This window comes from Accipiter gentilis, chromosome 10, assembly GCF_929443795.1.
Source record: "Accipiter gentilis chromosome 10, bAccGen1.1, whole genome shotgun sequence".
Taxonomy (NCBI): domain Eukaryota; kingdom Metazoa; phylum Chordata; class Aves; order Accipitriformes; family Accipitridae; genus Astur; species Astur gentilis.
Genome location: NC_064889.1, coordinates 32,575,900 through 32,601,551, shown reverse-complemented (window position 1 = coordinate 32,601,551; position 25,652 = coordinate 32,575,900). Strand labels below are relative to the sequence as shown.

Here is a 25,652-nt window from a genome sequence, read left to right as displayed (position 1 = left end):
TCCTCTAAGGGGTCTGGAGTTAACTGAGACCTGCTTCAGGGCCTGTCTTTGCTGTGTGGAGGTCTAGAGACAGGATGGAAAGCAGTTGCTGAGATATCACCCCTTTGCCATTAACATCCAGTTGACCAATGACAGCAATGATGGTCTTTGAACGGAGCTGCTGGAGGGCCCCAGGGAGGAGAAACCAGTGCAGCACATCAGCTGTAGACCACAGGACCAGACCCTGCTACATTTGCATTCAAAGGCTTAAAGCATGCTGAAACCTTGCCAAGGACAAGAGTTAAGAGCATCTGAGGCCAACTAAACCTCAGTTTGTACCCACGCAAAACAGGAGCATGCAGGAGCCCACAGTCACACAGGACAACCCCTTCTCTGCAGGGCTGTTTGCACAAGCCAGGAGAAGATCAATCCTCTGAATTCAAAGGAAACTAAATTGAACAAGATCGACTACCTGTAATCCCCTGGAAGACAGTGTGCTCACACGTGGAGGAAGTTCTAAAAATTAACACAAAAAGCAAACCAGGCACATACCAACACACCCCCCACCCCGGACAACCTGCTTCCCAAGCTATCCATCACCCACAGCCTGGAGCCGAGGGCTGGAGCTTCTCCCTTGCAAAGCTTTAAAACAGCACCTTCCTCTCCTCTGTTTAACAAGACAGAGGTGTGATCCTTCCCCTGGCCAAGTCCCCACCTGGCAAGGATCCCTCGGAAAGACAGAGCATTTCAAAAGCTGACACTCTTTGATCTCGCCCCTGTGCACACACAGACACACGCTCTGGCAGGCAGTGGCAACCTCCGTGCCGTACGCAGACGGGACAGATAAACACGGGGCTAATCTCAGGGCCGATGCGAGAAGAGGCAGCGTGCTTGGCAGAGGAGAACCTGTCCGCTCGCAGACAGTGTGAGAGACAAGCTAGGGCACTGGGCCAGATCCTGCCTGGTTTTGAGCCCTGGTCCAGGAGCGATGCCAAACATCCAGCCTGCCTCGCTGCAGCAAAGGGACCTGCCTCGTCCTTGCTCAGGCAGACATGGTGGGAGGAGAAGCAGCAGAGCCAGCGTGCTCATCCCACACAGATTCCATGCGAGGGGGCAGCTCTTTACTGCCTGCTCGCCTGCCTGAGGAGCAGGATAAACCCAGCCCTCAGCAAAGCCCCAAGGGGTCTGTCACCATCCCAGCCTCAGGAAACAAGAGTTGGAGGGGAAAGCTGGAGGTAGAGCCAAAGATAGCAGGTCTTGCCAGCCCACCACCCCTGCCACCACATCCAGCCCAGAGCAAGTTTCTGCTGCAGTCCCATGCATGCTGCGAAGGGAGGGATGCTGTCTCTGTCTGCTGCCAGCCCAGCCTCTCCCATGCTGCGATGACCACCACGACCTGTACAGGTGAAGGGGACGTCGCTGCAAGAAACCTCAGGGGAACACTTGCAACCAGCGCTGCTTGCTTCAGCCCAAGTCACTTCCAGATCCTCAGCGGGTTTTGTTCAGACCAGCCCCAGCTGTGCCAGGGCAGAGTATGATGGTTAACCCAGGCCCTGCAAGAAGCAACAGGCAAGGAAACCAGTTCAACCAGTTCTCCACCACAGCCATCCATACAGCTGTGCCCAGCACTTGGACCCGAGCCCCAAAACCCTGGGCAGGACTGCCCCACAACATATTTGCTCCTCTGCAGCTGGAAGCCCAAGCACAGTTCTCCAAGACAATCATCCAAAACATCATTACCAAGGGCCTCCCACCTCCCGGCCATCCCCCCACCCCAGCTTTCTTTCCAACAGGATCGCTCTGCACTGCGACAGGGACTAAGCCCCCTGCTGCCACAGTAGGCAGAGCTGCCTTGCCCGGGCAAGATCATCCATGGGGAGGACAGGCCAGGGGTGGGCAGCCTTCCCTTCATTCCAGGTCAACCAGCCTTGAAACACCGCCATTGATCTACAGACAAAGCTAGTCCAAGAGCAGGTTGCATCTTGCCCAGGCAAGTCCCCAGCTAGGCTGCAGCTCACTTTGGGGGCTGAGACTTATCTCCTGGGGTTATAGACCTGGGGCTGGCTGCTCTGGCAGGGCTCCAGACACAACAGGAGATGATATGGGAAGTCACATCATCAAAATTCTATTTGCTTTCCAGAAGAGGATCTGGGGATTCATCTCAGTAGCCTGGAGCTGTGCCAGGATGCAGATGCCTGGTTTTACAGAGCAGTCACATAACCAGATGCTTCTTGCTGTTCACACAGATGAGTAGAGGTTGCCTGCAGGGACAGATAGCAGGCACAGCTGTGTAGAGGACCTTGGTGAACAGGTAACATTTCAGGGAAGGAAGATTTCAGGAACAATCCTGGAATAATCTTTCATAAGAAACTGGCAGAGGAGGAGTTTAGAGGATGGTGTGCCTTCGTTATCAGGCAGGCCTCTCAAGTTTTTACAGAGGAGATGATGGCTTAATATCACCCATAAATGATTTACTATTACCTGGTAAGACCATTTGCCCTTCCGGATGACAACATACTTGCCTCCTCTGCACCTCTCCTCTCCCCTCCTAACCACCCTCTGCACACCTAGTCCTCTGGATGAGTTTTCTTCCCACTTTGCCTCCTTGCTTTTGAACTTCTTCATTCTTGAAATCATTCTCCTGGCAAGCGATGTGCTGAAATCAAAGCAACGAGCAGAGCCCTTACACTGCACAAGCCTCCCACGACACACCACCAAGAGCTGCTGCTAGCCAGACACTGCAGGGAAAACTCCACCATTAAGGTCTTAAATGACCCCGTAGAAGTGGTAGGTGCCTGTGGCAGAGCAATGGAAGGACCTTTACAACAAATTGAACAGTTGGGAGGTGGGAGGAGAAAAGCAGGAACCATCAGTGAGCACAGATGCAGGAGGGTTTAGTCTTCAATACACGTGGAAACAGCCTTGATTTGTTCATAAACCACCACCTATGGAAGAGCAGTTCATGCATCTCCTCACCCCTGTAAAGCCCCTGCTAATGGTCACTCATAGTTACACCAAATAAAACCAAACGCCCATCTCACCAACCACCCTGTCCAGCAGCACCCACCACCATGTCCCCAAGGACAAAAGGAAGAGCTTCACAGCCGTGTGGTCAGACAGGCAGCGCCCAGCAGCTGGAGAAAAGCTCCCTACTCTGTCATCTCGCCTCTTATCTTCATTCCCATGAAGAAGCAGGAGGTAAGCCACTGCTGCTCCTGCCTGCACTCAGCATCTGATTATTTCTAATGGTTTCAGACATGCACGAGGCTGACAGATGCTTTTCTATGCAGAGATGCTGCTTGTCTGGCAACAGGACCAGCAGCTACAGCCAGCCCAGACCGAGACTTGTTGCAAAGGATACGTGGTCTTTGCAACTGGAGACAGAGACTGTAAGACTTGGGCTGTCCTCGGTGAGAGGGAAACCCTCCTCAGAGTCTCCAAAGCCATGGAGAACAGCAGAGCATGAAGAACAGCCTTGGGATTCAGGAGCCACAGACCCCTGGACGCTCACCCCCTTTGGAGGTATCAGAGCCTGTTCCCACCGTGCATGCACAGATCAGCCTCCTTTGCCTCACAGATGCCAAGGGCAGCACCTTTTCATATCATTTTTATCCCAACCTTTTTTCCTACTTGTGGAGCAGTTTTCATACAAGCCAAAGTGAAACTCCAGAGCCCGAGAATAGCCCACCTATTTTAAAAAATTGCTACCCTACTGAGAAAATAGAATATCTGATTTTCCTAAGTCTAAAATTACTCAGTCCTCAAAACTTCTTTTGCTTTGCTTTATCTTTACCGATTGGTAAGCGGAGAAGTGCAAAGGCCCCCACCCCTTCTCCCTGCAGGTCTGATTAAGACCCATTAAAAAGCTTCCTGGGACGGGGCTGGGCTCAGTGCCCTGCCAGAGTCAGCAGATGAAAGTGGGCTTTGGCTTCAGAGCCGGCTCAGCTCCAAGGACCTTTCCCCAGAAGACCAGAGGAGGCCGAATCCAGCACAGCTCCCCCCCGGCACGAATGGGAAGTCCTATTTCTCTAAATACAGAGGACCTCTGCACCACACCGTCTCGTTAACAGCTCCGTCCCAAGGCTTTTATGGACTACTCATCCCTAGACCCTTCAGACATCAAAAGGACCTGCCTGATTCCCACCCCATCACCTCTCCAGGCTCATCACAGCATCCCACAGCTTCTTCTGAGTTTAAGCCCTAGGGCTAATGAGCAGGACATCATGGCAATTCCCTACAGCAGCTATGCGTTAGCCTGATTTTCCTCTCCCCAGAGGATTAGCAAGGCTGTAATAGCACTAAATAAATTCGCTAATGGCAGATTCTCAAGACACTTTGTCTGGAAATCTTGTTTATAACTTAGAAGATGCAGCCTGCAAATTTGGCTTTATTATCCAGTGACTGCTAAAGGGAGCTGCTCCCCAAACACAATGATTGGATCTGAACAAGATGTGTCCTAGATCATTAACCAGGCAATAAGAGGTAATTAAACACCTGCATGGAAAGGCAACCTTCACACACAGAGAACAGCTGGAGAAACACCCCATGAAATCAGGGTAGGAGAGCAGAGCTGTTGGGGTAGGTTTCTTCCATGTCTCCCAGAAAAGCTGCTTTTCTCAAACGGCAGCGCCCCAGAGAAGAGAGTCCCCTACAAACCCTGGGCTAAAGCACGAGGCAATCGGCCCACTTTGGGGTGACGGAAACTTAAATGTGAGGACAGGTTTGCTCTCCTCTGTGCCTCCACACTCAACTGCAACGCAAAGGCCCTGTAATGTGCAAAAATACCTGCAGGATGTTGTATTGCAGGTGGCGGCCAGCTGAAACATGTATACCTGGAACGCTCAAAGGTGTACCTGCTTGGGAGAAAAAACTTCTGGCCTCGATACAAAGAGGTGACTGAAAGAGCAGGCGCTCATAAAAGAGGGGTCCAGGCTGGAGCACCCCATTTGGCAAGACCTGAAGGGCATTAGGAAGGAGATGCTCACACACCAGCTAGGAAGGATCATGCTTTCAGACTCCTTCCAAACCAAACCAAGCCCAGGGAAAGGCTCTGCTCGCGGTGCAGGGCTAAGCAAGGAGAGGAGACAAATCCCTCCTGGGCCACCAAGGCAGGGAGCAGGGGCCAGAGCGGTGACAGCCCCTGCAAACCACCTCTCAGGTGGGAGGGCAGCGCTGGACCCCAGCCTGTCTCTGGGGACGGAGGGTGCAGCAGCCTGGAGCATTGCTGAGCCGGGGTGGCTCACGCCTCCCGACCACAGCCTGCAAAAACCCAGAAGCCCTGAGCGCTTTTCAATCAGATGTGAATCTCCTGCAAAGCTCCATTTTTGAGGTGCTCTTGCATGATTTGGTGGTGAGTGTTTCTGTGTCACAGGCAGGGACCAGAGCGGGATGAATCTGTCTGCCACAACTAATTCTGTGCAGCCAGACTTCGCCTTCCCTGACTTAATTTGATGCTCTGAGAAAATTAGATGTTCTCCCGCTTCTGTGGAAAAAGGCAAGCACTGAAGGTAATTCAGAGGCTTTGATGCTGCTCTTTAGTCATTCGGGCACCACAGCCACAGCATCGTTCCCCGGACTGACCACGGGCTGGGGATGAGAGTCACTAATCCTCATGTACAGCGTGCGAGCCTCGGGCAAACTGCTGTGTCTGTTCTGTGCACAGACACCACCGTCCCACAGCCCAGCAAGGGAAGGACAAGATGATTATTTCCAGAGCAAGAATTTTAACTTTAATAACTCCAACACTACAGGTGCCCAGCTGTGGAGGAGTTTGCCAAAGATCACAGTACAGCAGTCCCTAAAAATGCTAAGTACACCCTAGGACCTGGGTCCAAATTTGAATTCGATGGCACTGGAGAACATGAAAGCTGCGCCCAAGGCCACGTGCGCACAACAGACATGCAAACTACACCCTTTGAAAGTGGTTTTAAACCTCCTCCTCTGAGACATTAGTGCTTTTTAGGCCAGAGGTGGGAAGGTTTTCACCCCAGGTTACTTGCAGCAGCCCAGAGAAGGGCTGGAGACACGGTCAGGGGGGGTGGACGGGGGGTGGACACAGCCACCTCCCTTGCACACAGGAATTTGCACTTGGGTTTAGCTCTAACCCAAACACTGTAATCCAGTGCTCAGCACAGAGCAACGCACTAATTCACACCCTGCTGCAAAAAGTAAATCCCCAGTGCAAACAAAAATGAAGAGCAAGGACACTCCAGCTATTCAGGCTGGATGCTCCAGAGCAAGGACGCACTGGCTCTGTCCCCACCCAAATCCCACCGTGACCCACTTCCACAAGAGATGGGATTTTTGCAGCAACAGCAGCAGTTACCCGACCGGCAGTTCAGGTGACTTTGCAGCAGGCTAGCAAAGGACCAAGCCTCTCCTCCACAGACACGAAGCAGCACGCTCAGGCCAAGGAGACCTCACCCAAAGGGAGAGGGTCAGGGAGCGGCTGCATTTCACAAACCTGTTCACCCTTGGCGCAGTTTGGGTGAGCCCAAGAAGCGAAAGCCTGGCACGAACCTTTGCTGTAGGTGTGTCCCTGCAAACCGCTGCGTGATCAGCTCCCGGAGCACCGAGTCCCTCCACACCAAATCCTCTGAGTGTCAGGGCCAGAGGGGTGGCCGGAGCAGGTCCCGGGAAGAAGAGGGACTTGAGCAGTGACCCAGGTTTCTGAGCTGGGCTGGGCAGGCAGCTGCAGCCCGCAGTGCTGCCCAGCACTTCCTCAGTTCAGAGTAGGGGAGGGAGGAGAAGGCAAAGCAGCCACCGAGAGCTGCTGCTGCTGCTCCTGCCTCAGCCCCAGGAAAGCTCAGAGCACACGGGGTGCTGCTAGCCCACCTCTACCGAGCAGCTTTCAGGATCACTGTCTGCTTTCTGTTGCATTCCATCCTTCCTCTTGGAGCTTCCTATTACACACTGGGGGCACCCACCATGCATTCCTCCCACCTGGATCAGAAAGGGCTCTTCTTTGGCAGACAAACCTACCTCCAGCTGTTCTTATGCTTGAAAATAGCAATCCCATCCTGAAGAAAAAGAGGAGCAGCCGTATACAATCAAGATCACATCAAATCACTCCTTTAAGTGAGCAAACTCCCCATTTACATCCCCAGCTGAACACCATGGTGTATTTGTGCTTGCAGCTCTAACGGGGCAGTTGACAAGAGCTATGTGGGAGCCCCACAGCAAATGCACCTTCTTCCAAGAACTAGTTCTACTCACTGCCACTATAGTTGGACAAGGACTTCCAACACCGAAATTCCAAGGACTGTAGCCTTTCACTGCCAGGTGCACCCAATAGAGGCTGCCAGCTGAACCTGCAACCAGCTCATCAATATGAGGCAGCCACAGAGGCCCCAGAGAATTTGCTCCCAGTGCTCACCTGGGATGCTGTCCATCTGAAGCAGCTCAGATTAGACAGCAATGATTTTCCCTGGTAACACAATACCTTCAGTTTAAAATACCCCCAATTCCCATGTTTTCAAGGAGGGAGAGACTTATTTAGGAGCTCCCAGGCCAGACTATTACTGTCCCACGTCACCTCTCATTTATCTCCTTAAAACTGCCCAGTTTGTCTCATGTTAATAATTTCTCATATGGCCCATACATCCCTCAAGACCTATTCATTGTCACTGGACCCCTCAGAGTGCATGATCATAAGTGATCATCACCCAAGACACAGGTGTATCACTGATGGTGGGGCTGGGGGCCACGATATACATCTCATTCCTATTTTAATTGATGCAATGGTACCAGGCATGGCTAGCTCAGCCTGTAATTAAAATTCCAGTGCTAAGCCCAAAGATACTGCATAGGAAAAGTTCACTGAAAGTAATAATGACCATTCTGCTGGAGCTTCCTGTTTGAGGGCAATCGTGCGGCCTACTTGCCAATTAATTCATGGAAAGAGAGCAAACACTTTAAAGCAAACAGTACAGCCTAATGAAAGAACAGAGCAATAAGGAAGCAGGTTTCCAAGCACCACAAACCAGCACTCTGCATCTTGCTCCGGCTGTTTCAGGCACAACTAACACTTGGCAGTTCCAGGGGAATGGGTTCTTCCATATGTCACATCAGACACTTCACTTGCCCGCGCCATTCCCTTACAACTGCTGCCGTCTAAGCCTCACCTTTGCCATTCCAATCTCCAGTGCTGGGCTAAAAGCCTGAATGAACTTTGCAAGTCTGGTTTTCATCATATGGGTGACTTGAATAACAGTATTTATTTTTTATTATTTTTTTTTTTACGTTTTTAGTTTTTTCCTAGTGCCTCATCGGTGCCTTCCACATTATTTAAGTCACAACACTTGCTTACAAACCCCATTCTACTCACTTTCCATTAGAATTACATCAAAACAAATAAGCCAAGTTACCTCGGAGAGTGGTGCATGTTGTTATCTGAGCCTTCAGGCAGAAGATCCTCCTCCAGAACGAAGTGGCCATTCTCCAGGGGTTAAGTAGCCCCAGGTGACGGCATGACCTTGATCCTCTGAATGCTTCGGAGGCAGAGTGCTTGATGTTCTCAATGTTCAACAAACTACACACCTCAGAGGTCAGGAATAAAACTTTATTGTTTTCAGATTTCTTATCTGCGTTCAACTAATCAGTTATCTGTCAAAAGGTGTTTGACGTGAAGAGGCCAATCGCCCTTAGCTTTTTGTAACAGTAACCAATTAGAAAGTGGCCGCAGTACGAGTTTCACTGGAATCAATCCAGCCACCACACAGATTTGTGGTAGGAAAGCAGAAAGGAGTTTGGTTTGCAAACCAAACAGTAGAACAGTTCTCAAAGTGATTTGATATAAAAGCTGAAAAGGAGAGAGAAGCTCAGATTAACGTACACAGAAAGAGGTACCATGAAGCAGATCAACCAGCTGATGCTTGCGCCAATTATTGCATGACCTTTCCTTGTCTAAAAGGAAACAGGCTTTATGGGGAAGAGAAATCTGCCATTCAAGACCATGTTTTCTAGAAATTGTCATCAGAAGAATAAACAGTCTTCCACACTTTCCCCTTCTCTTGCAAAATCCCCCTGGCAAATGGAATTAGCTAGAATACGAGAAATTCCAATTTTGTTTCCATGTTGCAAAAATTAAAAACAAACAAGAAGTTCCTCCTCCTTCTCTTACCCCTTTCTGAGCACAGAGTCCTCTTGAAGGTTGCTTTGTACTTTGAGAACTCACAAATCAGATCGACTTGGAACAAAGCAGCAAACATTCATATTAAAATAATGGGAACTGTTAATTCCCCGCATTCATCTGACATGCACACCTTGCATGGAAAATTCCCATGACAACAACTTGATCATTTAAAACAGTTCTTCTGTTTCCACCCCTACTAACTCCAGTGCCTAAAAATGGAGAAACAATGCAAAGTCAAGACAGCCAGTGCAGAAGAGTTAAGGCAGCTAGAACAAACTGCTGTTTCACCTTCCAGCTACAGACTTAGTGAAAACCCAAACATTGCTGGTGGAAACTTCCAAATACTTTATTTAGGAACAGTTCTGCCCCATGTACTGTGTTGTTTTGGGGTTTTTTTTCCTGTTTAAATGATCACAATTATGAAGTTACCCGCATTTTGAAAGTGCCTATCACCACAGCACCTGGGCGCTTTATAAAAAAAAAAAAGCTGTCTGGCATGACAGAGATCTATCACTCAAGAACCTACTAGTCTTCCGTTGCTTATTCCTCATTTCAGGTGTATCTACTGACAAAGGATGAGGAAAAAAGCAACAGATAAACTCCAGAAAAAGATCATCTTGTTTTCAGGCAAGGTTTAGATCAGAGACAAAACAAACATTGAGACACCCAACTTCCCATGAAGAGCAAGTAGGTATTTTTAAAGCCACCCATGAAGCTAGTTTCCCAGGAAGTGCCTTGTAGGAATAGGTTCTATACTGTATTTAGGTATTTAACAAGATGTATCTCAATAAAGGATCATATTGGCCCAGAGTACAAATTCAGGTTATACTCTACCACAACTGGGGTAACCATTAACATTTGGTAAGGTATTTGCCATCCTTATCAATAAGGAAAGAGGCTTTATATTGTAATTTCTGAATGTTACAGTTTTAAAAAATACAGACACTTCTGGGAGTCAAAAGGGAAGGAGAAATTAGCCCCCTTGGCTACTGTTTCATAGCCTTGATGTAGGCAGCCTCACCTCGCTGGTTTAGTTCTGCATCTACTTTTGCCTCCGTTTCCCCATCACACCCAGATTTCTAGACCCAAATACCAAATTATAGTGTCAAATAATAGGGCGGAGGAAGGAATCAAATTATGCCTATGCCCTGGTCCATGGTAAGTAGATGTGTACTGGCCCTGAACAGGCCACTGGTCACAAAGCAAGCTCCAACTTCTCCAAGCAGAAAGGAATTTCTCTGTGCTCCAGGTTATTTTCAGCTATTTATAGTGTACATATGTTTCTGAATAGATTGTTTGTCTTCAATACACTGGGAGATAATATAAGTGCACAGACATATACACAGAACATAGGGAAGAAGGTGGTAAAACTTCCCTCTGTTGGTTTCAGGTGCTGATATTTGTGTCCTAGAACTTCTTGGAGCTTTTCCTTCAATACAGAATAAAACCTCTGTTCCTCACGGGGTCCTGGTTAACTTTTGAATCCAAAGATGCCCTTTATATATCCTGTGAGGCCACTCTTGGCCTTCTGCTCCACCTTGTCCTCCAGAGGTGGGAAAGCAACATGATTGAGGGCCAGGTCAAAGAACAAGGGTTTGCACGGAATGGGCTGGAAGCCCGGAGGGAAGTGCACAAGGCTGACTTGCTTGCTGACAAGAGAAGGATCCAGACAGAAAGTCTCAAACCGTTCCGAGAGTGGCTGAAAAAGACCAGTGCAGAAACACAAATTAAACACGTGTCGAGTCAAAGCTGACAAGTGTCAAACAAGCAAAGAGGATTGATTAAGCAGCAACTGAGACAACAGAAGCTGAAGTTCCCTTATGTGACATCTTGGGCCCTTGAAGATGATTTGAAACCCTGTCAAAACATCGCTGCGGGATCTCTGGAAAACATTCCCATGTGCAGGGAGAAAGCTAAATTAAGAAAAAAAGAAAAAAGATGCCATACTAGAAGAGGTAAGCAGCTGCCTAGCTCCTAGCCAAGGAATCCCACTCTGTCAGCCACCTTCCAGACTTGCAGAATGAAAACAAGCCTAATAAAATCTCTTAAATATACTAGTCATGATGAAACTCCAATCAGCATGACATTTCTTGAGTTGCAAGAGACACTCAGGTAACAAGTTAAAAGTAAAGTTCATTAAGAACACTACTGGAATTTGCCTGAGCTCTCAGCTCTTACCTTGCCATCCTTGACCTGAGATGGAGACTCAGTCTCATGAGTATCATTTGCATCTGCAAAATTGAAGAAAAAGCAGTAAGAATAACAGGCTAGATCTTGGCCTAAACTAAGACTATCTCAGGAGTCAGCTGTCCTCCAAGTTAGCTATGAGCCTTGCTTTCTGGGATACACAAGACAATATTTTCAGTAGACTCAACTTGCTTTCTAGACTAAGAAGATCACACACACTCATCTACAGCCAACACAGCTCTCCAGTGATGGAAAGCTTCTCCTTCACATTGTCACGAGAAACTCCTGAAAGAAGCACAGATTTTGAGTTAAGCACAAAGCAGAAGATGATGAGAAGACCCCATTGGGGTCTGTTAAAACAAGATTAAGGCAATAAAAGACAAGGCAATCCATTACTTATCTTGGGTTTCCAGCAGCAGGCACAGCAAAAACAGCAGCCCAAGAAATCACAAAGTTCATCCACTCCCCCAAAGTTCCACTAACCTGGTTGACACTGACAAAGAGCAGAACATCACTGCTCTCCCCTTTCTCAGTAGTTCTCCCAGCTAGGCAAAACTGGGATGAGCAAGGCCAACTTGTTTGCAGTAAAAAAATTAAAACAGTAAACAGTGTTCTGTGCAGGTTACCAAAACAGGTACACGCCCTCATGAAGCGTTTTTGCTTCTCTGGGCAGGGAGCAAGATGCCCAATGTCTACTCATTGGTTGCCTAGCTACATTACACACAGATAGAAGCAGCTAGAACTGGGGGCGGAGGAAACATTTTCCAGAGCCTACATAGATCAGAGTGAAGTGGAAAAACACTTGGAACTTCAGAAATTAAATAAAAGGAATGAAATAGCTGCAGGGGCACTATTCAAGAGACATTAGAGCTCTAGCATAATTGTGCAACTCACCTAATATAGCTGCTGCTTGCAAGGAGTATTTCTCTGCATTGACTTGAGTGATCAGATCCTGAACATCAGGCAGCTCCTAGGTCATTAAAGAAAATCATTTGAGAGCCTGAAATGTGCCAGTTTAAGAGTGAGGGCAAAGGTAAAACCTGACAAACTAAGAACTAAGAAATTAAGTCCTAGCGCTGATAAGACTTCCCAGAAGGGGAAAAGCTACAGTACAGCCCTTCAGGCAGTACAGAAGTTGTATAACAGAAAATGCACATGTGAGAAAAAGTGGTAAATTATTACGGAGTTGTTACAGCAAGTCTGCCTCTCCCCCAAAGCAAGTGGCCAGTTGAAGCGTTTCCATATCACTAGAAAGTCACTACTATAATGTGTCAAGAAGTCACACTTGTATTACTCTTCTCCCTACTTAAAGGCCAGTCTTGAATTGCAATGGCCTGGCATTGACAATAAATACCAGGACAGAGCTTTTTCATAAACTTCAGCTCTCTTCTACACACAGGATTGGGTTCCTACCTTCAGGCTGTTCATATAAGCTCCAGCTCCTGACTGAACTTCATGGGCATATTTCAGCACTCTTTCATATAAAACAAGAGCTTCACTCCATTTCTTTACCAGGACATAGGACTGTGCAATGAAGAAACACCTGCAACAGTAAAGAGTGGATCCTTGACATGTTTGTTATCCATACCTTTTGCCAACTCAAATGACTGATAACAGGAGATGTTATTAAGTAGCACTGGCCAGTTTCCCTTTAGCATCCAGTCTTCATTTCACAAAAGGGCAGATGAAACCACATCCAAGGCCTGTACAGCACATAGAGCTTTGGAATAATAAGCTTTGAAGATGTAATGCCTGCTAAAGAAAACCTGGCTGTTTCTCAGTCACCTGTAAGCTTTGTACACAAGTGTCTTCAATCCAATCTCTTTTTGGAAATTCTTGTCCTCTTCTAGGCCAGGAAGCTGTGTCAGTTCCACAAGGTTCTGTGCAAAAGAGAGCAAGAGTAACAAATGCAGGCGTTGTTTTCCTCTGGAATCTGCTGGAGTAAGAGAAAGCTGCCCCTTTTAACAAGTCAACAGTACACTCCCATGGAAATAGCTTCCAGTTTTCTAATTATCAGTATGCTAACCTTGTGAAGGACACTCATTGAAACTTGTGCAAGTTTGCCCTCAGGACAGATTTCCTGACACAAACAGGAATTAGGACAAAGACTCCTCAGATTTCACATGAAGTAATTCTTTCATAAGGCATTTCCCTTTCACATTCACAACAGCTTCAGCAACAGGCTCCCACAGTTAATAGAAAATTCATGTGAGAAATTGAGAAGCTGCTTATGAAGAACAAGTGCCATTTAAGTATTTTCAGCTGCTTTCTCTGGCCAGCAGAAACTAAGGCAGCTATCAGGGTGCTGCATAAAAGAGTCAGAAAAGCTATCTTAAAACTGCATTAGAGCATACAACCAAGGGCACGCATTCTAGCAGCACTTTCTGTTCACAGCTAGAAGCGGTTTTTTGTGTTTCATGTAGATGTTGAACATCTTCAACAAGGTAACTGTAGGTACTCAGTTGCTCTTCAGACTTCACGAGCAGTTCACTTGCACTGCTGTATTTTCTACAATAGCTTTTTGTACCAGAGTTCTCCAGTCAGTATGAAGAATTAGATTTGTTTTCCCAGCCTTACCTGCAAAATGATATCATAAAGACGGATCAGGTCCTGAGGCCGTGGTGCGCGCTTACCATCCTCTTCTGACCGCTGCTGCTGCAGCAGTGCCTTCTGCAGAGACTTTGCCATGCTCTCATTGCGCTTGATGGCTGTTGACAGCTTGATATAAGTCAAATAACTAAAAAGATAAAAGATAAAATACTATTAGCAGACTGCCAGAACTACTCAGACATTCCTCTTTGTTCTGAAAAAACTCCTCGCCCCAGTCTAAGCTGATACTAGTAGGGGAAAAAACATTTGAAAGGTCAACATGTGAGTCTTAAGTAAAATGTTTTCAAAGCTGCATGAATCAGATCCTTATCCATACAGTCATCCTTTGAGATCCAAGGCCCAGAACAAAAACTCCATAAAACAAAAACAAAAATAAAATCTTGACATAAGAGCATGACTTCTTCACACTAGTAGAGGCAGCAATGTTTGCCTATTACCTGTGTAAGTACTGGATGTTGGACACCTTCCCAGAATCATTTTCCAGAGAGTGTTCTCGCTGCTTCTGCATAAATTGGGGACAAAACACTGTATTATTTACTTAGAACTGGCAGCCAAGGGAAGAAAACATCAGAAACAACTCAAGGTTTGGGTAAACCATGGAAGTGTTAACAAACTTCTAGAGAAAAGAACAAGGGCTTCTACATTGCTATTCACTCCCTCCAGTTCTGAAGAGAATAAAATCAAAGGTGACAGACTCTTTTGCAGCTTTTTATTAAAGAAATCCCAGCCACTTTTACTGTTAAGCAAGTTTAACAATAACAAATCAGTCCCAAAGAAACGTTATATTGTTTAAAGTAGGAACACTGATGTTTGCAGCTTACCTGGTCTGGTTTCAGATCTTCCCGAACAGCCTGAATGGCATCTCTACACTCACTGAGTAAAGATTCAAACAAGCGTTCCTTTGTCTCCTCATTTTCTGCCTAAGAGAAAAGGAAAGTTAAGACAGATATCTATTAGAATTTTTTGTATTTTGCATCCCATGATACAAGAATTAACTGAGGAGATTAAACAAAGTTTCTCCCAAATTATGGCTTTAAGATCCATGGGTAGCTAGAACTCCAATCTGTACCTGTCTGCAGTATGTTCTACAGGGCAAACTGCCAGAAATTGCAGGAAACGTGGTCAGTGCTGAGAAATTACCAGCACCAAAGGCCTAGCACACACACCTCTGACCGCCTCATCCCTGCAACAGCTACCTTCCCAGCAACTGCATTCCCTTCCAGGATGGCACCCACGTTGCTCTGAGAACAGCTGAGGTTGGACTGCACTGTGGGAAAGGCCCAGCAACGGAAGAAGAGCTGAGCATTACTGAACTGGCAAACTACCAAAGTAGACTGCTCTTGTTATGCTGATTTAACTTTTCTCATGTGGTAAGAACATGTAGATGATTATCTTTTCCACACTCCCACTCTAGTAATGCTCACAGTGGCAATAATTTGCTTGTTTGAAGCATTTTTTTAAAGTAACCCTGTATTTTAGTAGGAGGAATGACTGAGTGCTTTTCTGCTGTCACCACAAGTTTTGTCAAAAAAACTAAGCAGCTTTTGGCTTCCTGCCCCAAAACCAGAATCTGAAATTTTAAAAACCAAGTTGAACCCTGATCTCTGCCTAATGGACTGGCATATCATGTACCCAACTAAACAATGCACCCAAAAGCAAACTTAGCTTCCTTTTCAGGTGACTGAGAAGGTAACCAGATGGGGATCACAAGACTCTTACTGATTCAGTAAGAAAAAACTGCCCAGAAACAAACCTCAACCTTAGCAATGAAAGGAGAGATTAAAGTGTATCAGCACTGTGTTATACCACTTCCATCTCATGTAATAGCATAAGATAAACTTTGCTGCAATAAATTTGCAATTGTCCAAATGAATAAAAAAACTATCTAAAAACATGCTCACTTGTTTATCTTCTGTAGAGCTCTACAGTCTCTGCCTCTCCACTTCTCAGGCTTGCCAACCCATTAAGGAATGTTATTTTTAGTCCCTCACAAAGCCTCAGGTATCTTGACCTGAGATGAAGGTGGTTTTTGGGGTTTGGTTTTGTTTTTTGTTTGGGTTTTTTTGTTGTTCAGTTGGGTTTTTTTGTTTTGGTTTGGTTTTTTTAAGATTTGCTGCAAGAATTTTTAAGGTGGGACTAACTACTGAGAATAACCAGAGACAAGTTTGACAGCATTCTCAACCTCACCCAGAGGAGCACAGCAATTTCACTGTATGCACCAAAATGAAAACAGACATAGCTAGATCATCAGTCAAGCACAAACAGGGAAAGGGCTGGGCTGTGCAATGAAACAAGGGCTTTCCTTTTGAAGCAAAACCTCCTAAGGTTAAGCTGATTCTATGCATAAATACACACATATTCTGATTTGGGAGATATCATATCATAAAACTGAGATGCAAGTGCTACTGCTGGTGATTCAAGTGTCCTGATAAAACAGCACAGGTTCATCTTAAAGAGATCAAGGTTACTAACCCCACTGAACCCACTTCTGAAAGTCTAGGAGTGCTCACTTCTAATTTTTTCTTTGTTCTAAAACACTGTGTATCATCCCTAGAAGTTATTACCACCCATTTTTGCTACAGTCCTAGTTACCAGAGGTGACCACAGAATCCTTGAGGCAATAGCAGATAGGAGCACGCTTCCACCACTCTGCCCTTTAACCTTCTCCCTTCTACCTGGCTAGCCAACGGGCCCTTGAAGTCATGCATTCAAGTCTACAAAAAGGCTGACACAAGTAATTTTAAACTTGGATTCATATTTCAGTTTGGCTTATTTGTTCCGTTTCTCCCGTTACCAGTAAGATACTAAAGGCGTAATTGCACCGAGAATCTCCATTTTTACACAAAATACACATTTGTGTTTGCTTCCAGTAAAACCTTGAAGAGCACTGCTGTTATGTTAGGGTTTCAACTTAGACTAGCAGAAAGGTGCCAAAGATCCCAGGAACTTTATCCAGGATCCCAGTGCCTTTAGCTGAAACCGGACTGCCCATCACAGCTGACACAGCAACTGCAAAACTGCTTTCAAAAGGCCAAGTGTTAGCCTTCTGGGAATGTAAATACTGCTGCTGCATGCTCAGCTCTCACCATTACTAGTTGTGATGTGGTACCACAAAACTCCTCTGTTTAGTCAGAGCTTCCAAGGAACACAAAGCAAGGCGAAAACAAATTCAGATCGCTGTTTTGCCACAGCTTTATGGAACAAAGAGGGCAACTAAACTGAAAAGGCCCAACTGCTAGCCTGGCAGGATGGAAATTAAATGAGGGAACACTGAACTCTAAGCTGCACTTCCACCTGCTGGCCATACTAATGTACTACCTCCCAGAAAAGTAAATTCAGCAACATGTAATTCGTAACATTAGGACAAGACTGGTTAACACTAATGTTTCCTACCCAGCCACATCCTGTTTATCCTACTCACACTACCTTCTTAACAGTACCCCCCGCTCTTGCATTATACCTTTGTAGGGTTTTCATTTTATCATTTAAATTTCTATTCATCATCATTATTCTCCTGATGATAAATGGGTTTTGATGCTGCGAAAAGCCCATCATTAGCGGCAACGATTGTTACCAAAGATCCTTTCACTGCCTTTTCAAACAGCAAGGGTGCTGTATGCAGCCACTGGGAAGCAGAATACACCATCTGGGCACCACTTCCAAGGAAAAAGCCCAATGTGGAAAACTGCATTACTAAAGACATGCATGTGCCACTGCAAGTGCTTCAGAACTGTTACATTTCAAATTGATTTACATCCTGACATTTAGTAATGCTCTTCCTGCTTTTGAGGATTTGCCCAAGTCAAGAAGAGAATGCTATAAATCTCACAGCACCTGCATCTTTTGGCAAATCGCTTTTTGCTGCTGAAAAACACGTGATTGATACATATCTTTTTTCTTGTGGTTGCTCTGAAGCTGGAGCATTTGAGCAAGATACTTAAAGAAATTAGAACAGTAATTCAAAACCAGCTCTCTTAAAATTGTAACCTTCATTTCCATGTGACTTACAAATAATAATGGTTATCAGCCTGCCACTGAAAAGTAGCACTTCTAGGCAGCACAGTGTTCAAAAGAGCCGTAATACTCAGAATAGATCTCCCAGACTACCACTTTGTAGATTGTGGGAGCTATCCCCAACTGACACTTCAGCTTTGGTTTACAGTCAATATGCCCACTTTTACTTTTAGCCTTCCAACCCTAAGTTTAAGAAAAAGATTATTCAAAAGCTTTTAGTCCAGGTATCACGTAGTATCTTGCACACTGAAGGAAAGAGGACAGTTAGAATACCGGTACTAGAGATGGCTTCTGGGTTACCTGAGCAATCGCTGCTTCATTGTCAGCCAGCCCCAGCAAGAAGATCCTCACTTTGTCTATCTTCACCGGAACAGTTCTTCCTCTCCACTCCACCTCGCTCATCGTGGCTGCCTGCTTTGCTCGAGTTTGGGTAATCAGCGCCTGTAGAGAACAGACTGAACTTACGAGCTTGAACTTTAAGGTATCCAAAACTGAACCTTTCAAATTCACACTAGACTTGACTATTTTGAAATCAAAGGACTTTTTAGGAAAGGTTTCCCATAAAGCCCAGGCCTGCTTGCTCTCTTCTGGTATGTTTTGGCTCTTGAATGGTGTGTTGCAGCAATATTTATGCTCAACAGAGTGATAATGAACGCTTCATCTTGAAGCATGCAAATAAGTTACCTCCAGTTTTTCTGCAAGAAGACCTTCAGTGCCACCAGACCTCAGTCTCATCTGCATCAACTCATTCATAGCAGACTGGTCACCTGACAGAATTAACAAATCAAGATCACATTTCCATCTGAGTTCACAAATTATTTTAATATAGAAAAGCTAATCAATAGATTTTATACTGGCAATTTGGAGACAAAGGGGACACATTTGAAATTTCATTCTGAATTCATAAGCAAACTACTCCAAACTGGTATTTTGACTTTTTACACAAAACCACTTGTACTGTCACAAAATGAGTGTATTTCTCCACTGCTAAACTGACCCTGAACGTGTGCAGAATTTGCCCAAAATATTATTGACTCACTGCAATGTCACTTGGGCCAGTATTTAACTATCAAGCCAATATTCTTTTCCTGTGAACAAGTCTTGCTCTTTGTTGGCCATTAGGTACCCCACCTTTCCTTACCAATATTATAGGCACAGTAGCGAATGTTGGGCGAGATCTCTTCCACACGCTGATTATACAGTACAGCTTGTTCTTCTGTGAAAGCATTGGCCAGTTTTTCATATATGGTCCTGCAGCAAAGAATAAATATTTAACACTGCAGTAAGTGTTGTTTTGTGAGATGCTATCTTAAGGGAAGAGTTTGCATGTCTACTCTGGAGGATGCCATTTCTTCAGTAGTACTTTCCAGTTAAGTGCACAATTAACTAAACAACTCACAGAGTTGCTGTACATACAGTACATAGTATTGGATCAGTCTAGTAAGTTTATTTACTAAATGAAGTTGGTGAAGTGGGAGAACTCACTTGCATTTGTTGAAAGCCTCCATTGCTGCCTTCCACTCCTGGTGTTCAAAACGAAGCATTCCTGTGAGGTAAGCCATGTATGCCTGCAGACAGCACAAGGGCAAATTAATTTCCCTGTGATTGACAGCCTAGTTCGTACAACCTTTAGTATGAAGGCTGCTGTGACGCCTACAGTAAGTGATTAAGCCTTGGCCTTTTCATTTGGTCTTCCCACCAAAGACAACGGACTTGGATTATGGGTTACTAGGTACCCACCTTTTCTTCTCTTAACTGACACTGCTACATTTCTAAGGAGATGAAACCAAAGATGTTTCTTCCTTGTTATGCAATCAACATGGTCCACTGATGTCACACAACTTTTTTTTTTTCTCCAGTAATAAACTACAAAATGGCAGTTTTAATTAACCTAGTATGACTGCAGCCCCTTGTTCAAAGAGGCTGGTGTCACAACACAGTTGTTACTTTGTTCCAGGAACTGAAGCCTCGAGTCTTGTGTTCTAGGTAGCTACTTGTCCTGGTTTTGGCTGGGATAGAATTAATTTTCTTCCTAGTAGCTGGTACAGTGCTGTGTTTTGGATTTAGTGTGAGAATAATGTTGATAACACACTGATGTTTTAGTTGTTACTAAGCAGCGTTTATCCTAAGTTAAGGATTTTTCAGTTTCCCAGGCTCTGCCGACTGAGCAGGTGCACAAGAAGCTGGGACAGAGCACAGCCAGGACAGCTGACCCGAACTAGCCAAAGGGATATTCTATACCATAGAATGTCGTGCTCAGTATATTAACTGGGGCGAATTGGCTGGGAGGGGTGGATCACTGCTCAGGCATCAGTCAGCGGGTGGTGATGCATTGTGCATCACTTGTGTTTTCTTAGGGTTTATTGCTCTTTCTGTTATATTCCTTTTCCTAACTATTATTATTATCATTATTATATTTTATCTTAGTTATTAAACCGTTCTCATCTCAACCCACGAGTTTCACCCCCCCCCCCAGTTCTCCTCCCCATCCCACTGGGAGTGGAAGCAAGCAGCTGCGCAGTGCCTAGTTGTTGGCTGGTCTTAATCCATAACACTACTTTAGGGTGTTTAACAAATAGGTAACTCAACAGATGAGCATAGTTTCTTAAAAATACTGCTCTCCAAAGCAAGGACAACCACTTGATACCCATAATCAACTTCTAAACACCAGGTCCTCATCTTGGCTAGTGCGCCACTAGTTATTTCTGCAATTCCAACAGCTGCATTAATAGTAAGTCCAAGCTACTCAAAAGGAGACATTATCCAGTTCAAGAATCGGTCCATTTTGATTACCTATTGCTAGATGAGAATAATCTCTTCACCCAAAGGTTTCTTGTTCAGCTTTTGCTGTAAAACAAGATCAAACTATCAGTGGTTACCTGAGCTTCCAGCTTTGTTTTGGCATCCACTCGGTTACTTTCACACAGTCGCTCCAGCTCCTCAGCATGTTTCACAGCTTTGCGCAGGCGAGACAGCAAGTGAAATCGTTTGCGAGGCTCTGTGTTTGCTTCCTGTTTCAGCTGCATGGCATAACTCCAGGCTCTCTCTGCATCCATCAGAATCAACAGCAAATACCTACAGGGCAGAGGAAAATTAACGAAAAAATAATTACATTCAAATAAGAACGGCCACATCACTACTAGTTCTTTGCCATGTGATCTGCAAAGTTTGGTAACACAAGTTCAGCTTGGTTAATAAGAGGTAGATGCTTTTATTTCTTAACATTCTAAGCACACAAAGTCGTATTATTCCTAACTATTTTCTACTGTACTTCTCACTACAGAAATGTAATTACCCAACTGAGGAAAAGAATTTGGTATCATTCTGTAGCACCACAGACATTGCAAAGACAAGGGATTTATGATTTCAGGTAGCTCTTCAAACTGGTTCAATATGGGTAAACATGTCTGCTTTCCCACCAGCTAATGTTATAATGCATCTGGCTTCTTAACAATACAGGTGAAGACAGCATCGTGTTTTCTTTTCCCCACAAGAAGAGACAGCAGACATTTCAAGTGTTTCTAAAAGATGAGAAATGAGCCCAAGATCCCGGCTATTCTCCACATACTCTGACAAGCATTCTGTCGGATTTTGAAAAATCTAAGTGAAACTTGCAATCCAGTATTTCTGTTCAAAGGGAAGGGATTATGTCTCCAACCACAACCTTGCTGGCTACACCATTTATGTTATCAGCACTCACATGGCTACCTTGCAGCAGATCTGAATAAGAGTCTCCTCTTTAATATCAAAGTAATTTACTGATTATGAAAAGAACCCATTTTAGCAGCTATGAGGGAAGAGAAGGAACTGGCTGTTGCTGTTCCCTCTTCTCCTACTTGTTCACATGATGAAGCAGGACCTGAGCAGCATCTCCTTCCCCTGCACTGCAGCCTGAACTTTCATCTTTTATTAATATCAACAACAAACATCTCTGAAAAGAAAAATTTCTGAGTATATTGTACAAAAACAGTTTTCCACCACACCCCCATGAAAATAAATTACTGGAATGAAAGAAACTGTTCACCGGTATACTGAATGCTTGATTCCATCCAGTGACTGTACCTGTTGTCTGAGAGAATCTCCTCAGTTACCTTCTTCCCAGTGAACTTGTGCCTGTTTCCCATCTTGAAGTTGAGAGTTTTTCGGAGCCGCCTTAGCCTACGGGAGCAATAACCCCTAAAGAAAAGATGACCACAGTCAGTCTGGCCAAAGAACAACTTTGTTTCTGTTTACTGCTCTCTCCAACCAGAAAAAAAGGACTAAAGGCTGTGACAGATGTTTTAACAACCAAGATCTCCATATATGACATATGTTAAGAGGTAGTTCAGAAACTACCTGTAAGCCAGTAGTTAATAAATACAAAAAATGTAAGAAGACACATAATAATTCCTGATCTTGAAAAATCAGAATTATGTTCTCCTTACTGTCTAATTGCTTTATGTGTGTTTATTGGACACTCAGTTCTGTAAGAGTATAGTGATTATCAGTGAGGTGTTAACAAATGAGCTCTTAAAGGGCAACAGAAAAACAAGAGCCAGTCTGTACCCTCCTAAATGGAACAGTCACAGCACATTACATCTAATGAAAAAAGTGCACGTTGCCAGATCATTTTTGTTGCCTGTTACAGTAGGTTTACATGTTAAATGAAGTAAGCCAAGTCACACTAGAAACTCCAAGATATCCACACTGTTTACTAACCTGTACCTCTGGAAGTCTCCGTGTCGTAAACCATGCTGCTGCTGAGACTCCTTCACAATCTGAAGGACTGCAATTTACGTTAAGGCAGATTGACAGTACAGTCTGTTACCAGTTCTTCGTTCTGCCCCAAAATAACAGAAGGAATCTCTATAGGTTCTATTAAGCAAATGCACTTTGAACAGAGGGGCACCCGAAAACCTCCTAAAAACACACAGCTGAAAGAAGTGATGATCCTAAAAGACCTCATGACTGCACTGCTTACTTCAGAGCTTTATGACTTTCATCAAGGCCAGGACTAAGACATACCACAGGCACCTCCTCTTACAGGCAACCACAAGAGTCTTGCTGTTACCAGAGCTCATTTCAGAATAAACTATGCCAACTGACACATCTAGGCTAATATAACTGACTACACCGCCTCCCCAGTCACACTTGTGACACAGTTTTCTTGGCAAAACTGAAACGGAGAGAAGCTTTCCTGTCCTTAAACGTCCCATCTCTCAGGAAAAGGACAGAAGTATACTGAGCAGAGTCACTGCTGCCTCCTGACACAGCTTCCACAAACAAACTGCTTTCTGAATACAGAGAACTTCACAAAAAGAGCTTTTGGGAAGTATTCAGGGGGCTTATTTTCTACTCAATTTTTCAACACATTTCTAGTCTTATTGCATTATTACTGTAACAAGTACTCTGTGAGAGAACGCATTGGCCCATGCCTTGCAATAGCATCACTCCATTATTTCCGTCCGGTCTTTGCATTCTTTAGCATATTTGCCAATTTCTGTGCATCCTGTACTTGCTTTATTCACTTAGTAACACTACCAAATAAAATCACACTGTATTCTAATAAATTTGCTGACATTATCCATTCAGCTTACAAGGCAGATTATTTTGTAAAAGAAAATCTCCATCATAGACAAGAAACCTCTGTGCTGTATGTATTTATATCCCAAAATTTCCCTTCTAAGCTTTACCAAGAAGCCTTAAAAAAAAAACAAACACAAAACCAAAACCAGACTATACAATGACCCCACCAAAAGAAACACTATTACTATGGCTAGAAAAAAAGAAACTACCAGACTTTTAAAGTTTAAAATGGCAGATGTCTACTGAAGTGTTTTCTCGGAATTACACCTAAAAAAATGTCTCCTTAAGTATTAAAGACCTGCATCAATAGTTATTGCACTGAATTAGTTTACATTTGTAGAAAAAACAAGTCAAACTGCAATGTCTCAGCATAGCACTCTTTGTCCTTGCTGTCTACCTTAAGTATTTTTTCAGACTGTCTTTTATCCTGTGCAGTTACTCACTGAATTCATATCCCCTATATCATTTACTTTATCATTAACTTAGGTATTCTTAACATTACCAGGGCAATTACTATGTCTGCATCTTACTCAATAGTTACTAATTTTACAACAGCTGCCATATGCTAAATGGAAAACTGCAACCTTCTTTCACCTGGGTTTTCCTCTTACCCAGAAGATAAAACTCAGCTCTATCACAGTTGTGCAGCTGGACTAGTTTCACATGAAAGTTTCATATACAAAAATGCCACAAGCTTTACATGCCACATCAGATTTTAGAAGTGCTAAATCTGGAGGAGCCCATTTGCCATCTCAGCGTACCTGTTAAGATTTATTTTATAGGCTACTGCCTGCTTCAAGCATTAATGTTACCGCCAGAAGATTACTGACAGCCGGCTCATATCTAGAGCACGCAGCCTAGCGCAGAGTTCTGCTTTGAAGGCTGACGACAGCTGTCACGCGTTTCAGAAGGAAAAGCTGCAAACTCGGGTTTCATCCACGTCAAACCCTCACCCCCAGGGACGGCGAGGGTTAGCCCAGGCCGTCGCACCGACACGCTCACGCCAACATCGCCCGGCACCTCCGGGGCCCCGAGCCCACGGCTCACAGCCCGGCTCCCGCCTGAGGCACGGGTCCCCGCGGCCTGGGCGGACCCGCCGCCCTCCGCAAAGGGGCAGGGGAGTCTCCGCCGCCTCGCCCGGCCCTCTCCCGCGGGGAAGCAGAGTCGGCCGTGCCCGCCCGCCCGGGGCCTGCAAGCCCCCGCGCTCCCCACAGCGGCCGCCACGTCCCCCCGCCGCCCACGGGGCCGGGCCTGCCACGTTCCCCCGCCGCCGCGTAGGATGCTCTCCAGGCCCAGGCTGTCGCCGAGGCTACCGGCCTGCAGCCCCACCGGCCTCTCGTTCTCCTTGTTCTCCTCCGCGCCTCCGCCTCCTCCGCCGCCGCCGCCTCCCGCCCCACCGCGGCCGCCGCCGCCGCCGCCTGCGCTCTGCCGCTCCGCCGCCATCTTGCGCCCGGGCCGCCGCCGCCGCGCTGCATCATGGGTCGGGGGAGGAGAGGCGGGCGCCGAGGCCATGGCGAGCGCGGCCGCCGCGGGGGCAGATGGGATAGGGGAGGACCCGGGACGGGAGGGAGCTGTCTCTCAGGAACGGGGATCAGGGGGCGGGGGGGTGGCGCCCCACTCGGGACTGGGGGCTCACGCAGGATTTGGATACATCCTCCCCCGGCTGGATCGGGCCCTCCTGCCCTTGCCCCCCTCATCCACCCCGGGGCTGACACACACACCCCTAGCCCCCCAGGATTGGGACCCCCAGCCCCGTCCCCCTCCTCTGCCCCAGGGCTGATCCCCCGGCCCCAGGGTCACCCCCCGGCCCAGGGTCAGCCTCCCCCCAGCCCTGGCCCCCTCACCCACCCGAGGCTGACCCCCCAGGCCTCCGGTACTCCTGCTCAACCCCTGGCTAAAGGGCTGGCCCTGACCCGCTTAGCACCAGCCAGGCAGCTGAAACTCAGTGAAACCGTGTCTTTCCTAGTAAAATAAGTGTGATCTGGGGGTGTAGGTTTAGAGACCCTATTGCAAAACTGCTCTGCAGGGCTGGCTCTGAGGTTTTCACCTCCCTGAGCTGGCTGAACTGGCCGGAGGACGCTCGAGCAAATGGCGGCACCTTTGTTAACCAAAGCATCCCAGGAAAGGACTGAGGACGAGTCCGTGGCTGAAGGCTCAGCCGCAG

The 25,652-nt window shown here is 45.9% G+C and overlaps 2 protein-coding genes across 2 annotated transcripts in view; both read right to left on the bottom strand.

Annotated features, from left to right (window-relative positions):
* EVPL (envoplakin) overlaps nt 1–8,440 on the bottom strand; it is a 34,629-nt gene extending 26,189 nt beyond the window's left edge. Inside the window, exons 1-2 of the mRNA XM_049813141.1 lie at nt 8,346–8,440; nt 6,961–6,998 (exon numbers count right to left, since the gene is read on the bottom strand). The gene's annotated coding sequence lies outside the window, so the exon portion shown is untranslated. The remainder of the gene's footprint in view (nt 1–6,960; nt 6,999–8,345) is intronic.
* A 78-nt stretch (nt 8,441–8,518) lies between these two features.
* Nucleotides 8,519–24,946, bottom strand: SRP68 (signal recognition particle 68). The gene is made up of 16 exons (XM_049813182.1): nt 24,772–24,946; nt 22,622–22,688; nt 21,986–22,099; nt 20,803–20,998; nt 19,409–19,491; nt 19,065–19,174; nt 18,608–18,690; nt 18,224–18,364; nt 14,731–14,829; nt 14,347–14,411; nt 13,877–14,036; nt 13,085–13,179; nt 12,713–12,842; nt 12,194–12,269; nt 11,291–11,343; nt 8,519–10,811 (listed from the first exon to the last, which is right to left on the bottom strand). The coding sequence occupies exons 1-16, from the start codon at nt 24,929–24,931 to the stop codon at nt 10,584–10,586; spliced, it is 1,860 nt and encodes a 619-aa protein (XP_049669139.1). The 5' UTR covers nt 24,932–24,946; the 3' UTR covers nt 8,519–10,583.
* Nucleotides 24,947–25,652: the final 706 nt, after the last annotated feature.